This window comes from Salvia splendens, chromosome 3, assembly GCF_004379255.2.
Source record: "Salvia splendens isolate huo1 chromosome 3, SspV2, whole genome shotgun sequence".
In the NCBI taxonomy this organism is placed as follows: Eukaryota; Viridiplantae; Streptophyta; class Magnoliopsida; order Lamiales; family Lamiaceae; genus Salvia; species Salvia splendens.
Window position 1 is genome coordinate 28,501,129 of NC_056034.1, and position 7,665 is coordinate 28,508,793.

The window sequence follows — 7,665 nt, forward strand, 5'->3', positions numbered from 1 at the left end:
AATGAAGTAATCCAAGCTTCATTTGAAGACTAATACTCCCTCTGTTCCATAGTAATGGAGGTGTTTCTTTTCGGCATGAGGATTAAGAAAAATTATATTAGGTGAGTTACGCAAATAGGGAATAAAGTGGAAAATGAAAAATGTAAAGAGATGAAGAGAGAAAAAAAAAGTAAGAGAGAGTAAAGTAGGTATGGAAAAATGCGTTTTTACTAAAAAAGAAAATGACTCTATTACTATGGAACATACAAAAATGACAAAATGACTATGTTATACTAAAAGTTAAAATGAATAAATAAAAAGTCAGAAGCCTTGAATTGGCGCGAAAAAGACAAAAATGACCGGTGACAACAGCAGCATTATAGATAGATATTCTTCGAAAGGACCGTATATTTGTTGAAATACACTGTCGGCGGAACAAACTTAGGTACAAATTAAAGAAGTTGGATACTCTAATTACAGTATTTATACCCAAAAAAAATGTCATGTGGGGTTCCGAAGAACAAACAATTAACGCAACCAACCAAGTCCTCTCTCTCCCCCCTTTATGGTTTTGCCAACCTAAGAATCTGTCATTTTTAAACAAAACAAGCAAATAGTAGTATGGAATAAAAAAGTGAGAGTCAAACTTACCAATTCTGCACCATCCTCCTCCATTTCCCTTTATTCTTTTTTCATAAATATTTTTTTCATTTTTTCATGTATGAAATTTAATGACAACTAGAGAAATGAGCATCCTGCCCAACAGCTCCGACCATTCTACATGTCACTTCCAATAACTTGCCTGCACAGAATTATTAATGTTAAAAAGATTTCCTATTTCAAGATTAAATTTAATAATTTCTACTACAAGTCAAAGCACAGGTGAGCTGGGCTGGGCTAGGCTAGGCTAGGCTAGGCTAGGCTGGAAGATTGTTTGGGGCTAAAATCTGGTGGCCGACACTCACAACAAATATCATACACCCTCTTTCATGATTACCTAATCTTATGATTGGCTCAAACTACGAGCTCATTTCTTGTTACACCAAATTACTATAACCCCCCACCCACACCTCCTCGCTCTCAATTTCTCATTTTCTTATGCTTCATTTACTTAATTACTCCTTATTCTCATATAAAACATTATTCTTTTTTCTTTTTTATTTATCCCCTCATTACTCATAACAAAAACACATTTGCTTGCTTTTACTTTATTTTTTCTATTTTATTTTATTCTCTTCAATTAACATACTCCCTCATTCCAATAGAAATAATTGATAAATTAATAGAGGAGAAAAGAAAGTGGTTGAAATTGTGTACTGGATAGTGAGACCTATAATTGATAAAGTAAAAAAGATAGCCATAAATCGAACTATTTCTATGGAATGAAAAGAAAATATATGGCCTATTTCTATAGAACGGAAGGAGTATAAAATAAAGTTATATAAAATGTAGTACATGTTTGAGGAAGAAGAAATTAATGAAAGTGAAAGTATAACCAACACAGCAACTTCTTATATATGTTACCTCAAGTCAAACTTTAAACAAAAGTAATCAACCTAATCTTATTTTTTTAGGCCAATCTATAAAATAACTTAACCTTTAAAGTCAATCTATTGAATAGAATAGAATAGAATAGGTCTTGCACTGTTTTAATAGCTAACTAAAGTTTTGCGTACAAATTAAATTAATAACAAAATCTAATTCCTCTGTCGCATTCCCCATTTTAACCGATCAATTAATCCAACCTAAAACTAAAGAATAATACAGTAATTAAATTGGGTAGAGAAAAGACGCACCTCTTCTCGGCTTAGAGACAACCTTAGCGACAGGTGGCGCCGTTTCCTCCGCCGGAAACAGAACTCCGTCAATTCCCTGGACAGAAATCCTACCGTCCGTGTAAATGTCCGGGTCGAATAGATAAGCGGATCCTTCACCCTGCCCGAATTTAACCGACCCGTCAGCCTCCTCCGCCACTACTTTATGCGGCAATCTCAGCGTATCGTAATTCACCTCCCCAAATCTCCGCACCGAATTGTACATACTCTCTTCCGTCTGGTACTCCGGAATCAAATGATAATACATGATCTGCTCCGGCTCGCTCAGCCGCTCCGTTGTCAGCTTCGCCATCGCCTCATCGTTTGGGGCTAAAACTGTCAAAACATAGCCCTCCGATACCAGCCTCCCCATCTCCGTCGCCAGTGACGTCAGATTCACCAGAATATCCGCCAATTCGTTGTAACCCCCGTAATGCAGCAGGGTTTGGATGAAGTCCTTCACCTGGCTCTCCCCGTCGAAGTGGTGCTGGGGCCCGCCGGGTCCTGGCGCCGGCGCTGGGGCCAGCGACGGCCCCGGCCCCATGGCGTCGAAGATGGACAGCGCCGGCGGCGCTCCGGTTGGCGCCTTCTTCAGGAGGCGATGCGTTCTCGGGTCGACCTCCGGCGCGCCCTCCGGGAGCACGGCGGAGGTGGCGCGGAGGTTCCGCCGCGCGTTGAAGTCCTGCTGGACGGATTTCGGGACCATTAACCGCTCGATGCCGTGGATGATTCCATCGGGGCGGATGATGTCGTCGGATTTGATGACCTTGGCGGTGCTCACGGTTTTGTCGCCGTTATTCGCCCTGAGTGGAATCCTGTCGTTGGAAAGGCTGGTGTGGTGGACGGGGTTGCTGGCGGGCCAGTGATTGGAGTCAATGCGGGTGGGAATCATGTGGAAAAGCAGGAGATTTTGGAGGGATTTTAGGTTTCCAGGCTCGAGAAGGAATCGCTTCAACTCAGGGTTCAAATCGCGCTCTAGGGCCTCATTTCTGGGCGCGAAAATTGTGATGTTGTGTTTAGCGACGGCTTCTTCGAGAGTGTGGAGGAGGAGAGCCTTCTCTACGAGCTCTGAGAGCTCAGTGTAGCGAGAATCGAGGAGAGCGACGAGGACGGAGTTGGAATTGATCTGAGCGGTAGAGTTGGAGGGCTTGGCGGAGGCGACAGTGAGGAAGAGGAGGAGGAGGAGGACGCCATAGATCTGAGAATCCATGGCGCTTGGTGAATTTGGGGGTGGGTCACTGTGCGTCGTTTCTCTCTCTAGAAACAGGTAGCTTTGTTTCTCTCTCCTTGCAAGAATGGTGATTAATTAATGGATATATTTACCCATAGTATAAGGTTAAATATGTAATATCGATGTTTATTATGCATGCTTAATGGTCGATTTTTAGAATCGATCAAATGAATTACTATAAATTACTTATCAAATTAATGAATACTACATGTCTTCCAATTTTTTTTTTCTCTCGATCACGAATTAACCTTCACGGAAGGTTGGAAATTTTTTTTACGGAAAAGCAAATTATAAGTATAATTAAGTTGTAAACTGTTTTTTTGAGTATAAGACTCCATGTGATACTAGTAAAATTGGGTAACATACAAGGTCAAACTAAAATAAGTACTCCATAATTATGATAAAAAGAATACTTGATCATTAATTTTACATTCTTACGAGACCCCACTAAATGACATATCATTAGCTTATAAGAGCATATAGTAGTATTCTATTGCAGGCACACCCAGACGAAGACGGGCGACGTGTTTTCCATTTCTTTAAAATTTATTTTTCAATCTATAAATTCACCTCCTTCTCACACAACATCTCTCAAATCTCTCTCACTCACTCATCCAAAATGTTTTCAGGCGAGGATCCAAATCGGGCTATGGAGCGCATAATGTTTGCTTTAAGGGACCAGATTCTCGCTGATATTCATGCAATACAAGAGCAAGAGCATGCCGAAGAGCAGGTCCCGAGGCCCATCCGTACGCCGAGAGTAGGCCTGTCAAATCGGGTACCCGCGGATACCCGATCCCGAATTTTCAAAAATCTAATACCCGATCCGAAAATTATTTCGGGTACCTAGATACCCGACTCGGGTATCCAGCCCCGAAAAATCGGGTATCCAGCCCCGATTTTGAATTTTTATTTTATTTTTATTTTTTCTAAGAAAACTAACTACAAACTTTTATAAATACAACTTGTAGTTCGAATTTTGATACAAACTTGAAGTAGTTCGAATTTAAGAGAAAAACAACTACTAAACTTTTTTTGAAATAAAAAATTCATAAGTTATAACATTCATCATTCATCCATAATAAACATCACAATTCATACATTTACCCTAAATGTGACTTAGAGTGAAGGATTTTAGGAGTATATTTAATTATTTAAATTTTAAAATAATAGAATAAATAAATAATTTATTAAATTTTAAAATAAAATTTAAAAATCGGGTAATTCGGGTAATTTGGGTATACCCGATCGGGTATCGGGTAACCCGATACCCAATAATCCAAAAATCCTATACCCGAACCCGATCCTGAAACCCAAAAAATCGGGTATCGGATATCCAATTACCCAATATTTCGGGTTTGGATATTGGGTATCCAATACCCAATATCCATTTTGACACCTCTAGCCGAGAGCATGGCATAGCTCATCAACGTCTGTTCGAAGACTACTTCACCTATGAACCACGATGAGACAAACGATTTTCGTTGGTGGTTTAGGATGCGGAGAGAACTGTTTCTCCGCATTGTTCAGACACTGGAGGCGTGCGACGAGTACTTCCACCAGCATCATGATGCGGCACGCAGAGTCAGGTTATCCCTGCTTACGAAGTGCACGGTTGTGCTTCGTCAGTTGGCCTACGGCACCACGACGGACATGTTCGACGAGTATCTTCACGTCGAGGATACAACTGGGTGGGAGTGTCTGGCGAAATTTTGTGCGGGCGAAGTGCACGGTTGTGCTTCGTCAGTTGGCCTACGGCACCACGACGGACATGTTCGACGAGTATCTCCACATATTTGCCCAAGCCGACTGTCGTTGATTGCCAGGTCCTGATGGAAATGCACGAGAGGGTGCACGGCTTTCCTGTAATGCTAGGGAACATAGATTGTATGCGCTGGGAGTGGAAGAATTATCCGACAGCGTGGAGAGCCCAATTCACCAGTGGGTATAAGGGTACCTACCCGACGATGATCTTTGAAGCAATCGTTGACCATCGTCTTTGCATCTGACATGCTCACTTCGGCGTGGCCGGGTCAAACAACGACATCAACGTGTTGAACACGCCAAGTCTCTTCACCGAGCAATGCAACGGCAACGGTCCGGTTATTGAGTTCACTGCCAACGGACGTCAGCATTATATGGGGTACTACTTAGCCGATGGCATATACCCGTGTCACGACCGCATTTTCTAAGGATAGAAAACACGGTTGATCGCGACTAGGGGAGGATTTAAAGAAGCGGGGAAGAAAGGGGAAAAGCAACACAACTCGACCATAGCTCCAAACAAATGGGAAAAGCTCGAAATAAAATCAGAGTTTTGAACAAAATAGACTTGAGTCTTTTAAGATGCACAGCGGAAACAAAAGAACGCGGTCCATGTATGGAGACATGAACCTCCGAGAGTCAAAATCTGACTGAATTAAATGTCTTGTCTCAATAGCACTTCCTCCACCACTTCGCTGCTCAACCTGCACATTTAGAAATATATGCAGGGCTGAGTACAAAAAGTACTCAGTGAACACATTGCCGAAAAATTACACATATACATTTGAAAATATTGTCAAGCCATCATCATAGTAACACTCGGGGTGTTGTTGAAAAGACCCGAGCTTACTAAAAATATCACATTGGACTGCAGTCCCTTTTTCCTGTACTTAGCCATATCTGATCACATTGTGCCGTTGAGATGGTGTTCTCACACGGTCACCTTACATACATGTGCCGGGAAGGTGGCCACCTTCCACGGTCACCTTCTCCGCCCAATATGTCAGAGGTATTCTTGTGCCGGGAAGGTGGCCACCTTCCTCGGTCACCTGCTCTGCCCAACATGCAGAGGGAGCTTGTGTACACTAGTCCGAGCGGGGACACCACCCTCACTGGGACCCGAATTCGACTTATATCATCATTCATAATTCACTTGGCCTTAGCCAAACAGATAGGCATCATACACAAAACATTTATGGCAGGACAACATCTTAAAAAAAATCATGAACATGTGTTCGTGTTTTCATAAAATACGATTTGTATTTTAGTATAAGAAAGCTCACCTTGATCGTTTAGTTTCTTTAACTTGAATCTTTCGTTCCGACTTTACTTACGGAGGTAACCTTTTGAAAATATCACAATAATAATAATACACTAATTAGACTCAAGGACAAAACTACTTAAATTAGAATGCATGCCTCATAATAAATCTCATTTTTCTTACTTCACTTATCTTTAAGAAATTTCATAAACTCACATATTAATTAATGCGTGTTCATCCACTATTTTCGGGCTTCGACTAAATTGGATCTATTTATCTTTTACTTTGAAAATTAGTTCCAAGATCCATTATTTTTAGTTTAATTACACCATTTGAAGAAATCATAAAACAATAATTAAAGTAAACATTAATGAAATCTTATTTTAAAACTATGGCTAAAAAAAAGTAAAACTAGATTTGCTCCCAAAAGATATTATTTTCTACTAGATGAAGGCCCTCTTTCATTTTCAGCCCAAACATAAATAATTTCGGAATTGGGCTTCCCTCTATTAAAACAACCTTCATGAATTAACAAATTTGGGCTTATCTTATTTCCTCACTCCCTAGCCCAAGTATGAAAATTAGCATAAGTAAATAAAAACATTAGCCCAACCATTAAGCCCATTTAAAAAAAAAACCTATGTTATAATACCCAAGTCTTCTTCTTCCTCCCCCATTCACCAAAATGAACACTCTCCCCCCCTCACACATTGTCGCCGCTGCCAGCCTCATCCGGTACCGCCGTCGCGCCGCCGTCGCCTCCGGAGGTGGTCCTTCCTCCTCCTCCTCCTCCTTCTCTCTCTCCCTCCTCTCCCTCTCTCTAGCCCTCTCTCTACCGATCTGCCGCCCTCTCTCTCCCGATCCGCCGCCGCCGCGGATCTGCCTCCGTTGCCTCCTTCCTCTCCTCTTCCTTCTTTCTCTCCCTCGGCTCCCTCTTTCTCTCTCGGATCTGCCACCGCCGCCGCCGCCACTGTGCATGCACAGGCGGCGGCTTCGGCCTCCTCCACGCCTCGAGCCGCCGGAGCAGTTTCCCGGCGCCACTCCAGCCCCGGCCTCCGCCTCCTCGCCGAATCCCCGGAAGGTAAAAAAAATCCATTCTACTTCGTTTTGACCGAAGGAGATTACATTTTAAAAGGTTAGATTTACGGTTATTAATTTCCTAAGTGACTGCCATTTCAAAAAAAAAAAAAAAAAAAGCTTATTCCCAAATTAAAACATGTTAGGAGCTTTTTTCTACTTTCTTGAGTATGAAAAAAAAATATAGAGTATTTGTTAATAAAGAGAGCATGCTTGACTTTGATCTATGTTCTATATGCTCTCTCCTACTATATGACATGCTTAAATGAAAGAATATGAAATTTGGATGAAAGGCTTACTGAAAAGAAAAGGAAGGAAATTTGGTTGGACTGCAAATTTCCTTTTTCCTTCGTACTTGTGCGAAAACTTGAATGATACTTGATTGGAAGCTTGGATAAATTTTGAGAAAGTTGGGAGATAGCCAGAAGGTATTGTGTGTGTATAGGAGTATAACAAGTGGTCTGACAAAATCACCAAAAAATTCTTCTGTGAGAGAAAATGAAGATTACTCTGACATCTCACTTAATGCAGCATTAATT

General features: G+C 41.4%; 1 protein-coding gene across 2 annotated transcripts; it reads right to left on the reverse strand.

Moving 5' to 3' along the window:
• Nucleotides 1-335: 335 nt before the first annotated feature.
• LOC121795604 (fasciclin-like arabinogalactan protein 17) lies at nt 336-3,081 on the reverse strand. 2 transcript variants are annotated; one of them, XR_006049586.1, is made up of 3 exons: nt 1,776-3,081; nt 631-781; nt 336-558 (listed from the first exon to the last, which is right to left on the reverse strand). XR_006049586.1 is itself a non-coding variant. In XM_042194140.1 (2 exons), the coding sequence occupies exons 1-2, from the start codon at nt 3,001-3,003 to the stop codon at nt 708-710; spliced, it is 1,302 nt and encodes a 433-aa protein (XP_042050074.1). In that variant the 5' UTR covers nt 3,004-3,081; the 3' UTR covers nt 336-707. The 2 variants fall into 2 exon arrangements, 1 of the variants encoding a protein (XP_042050074.1); XM_042194140.1 differs by having other exon boundaries at nt 336-781.
• Between the last annotated feature and the right edge of the window lie 4,584 nt (nt 3,082-7,665).

What these genes read in the sequence shown, in the direction of transcription:
- LOC121795604 (XM_042194140.1), bottom strand. Translation starts at nt 3,003, where the DNA reads ATGGATTCTCAGATCTATGGCGTCCTCCTCCTCCTCCTCTTCCTCACT. An exon ending in TGTCTCTAAGCCGAGAAGAG is followed by an intron (nt 782 to 1,775) that starts GTGCGTCTTTTC and finishes AATTCTGTGCAG; the next exon opens with GCAAGTTATTGGAAGTGACA.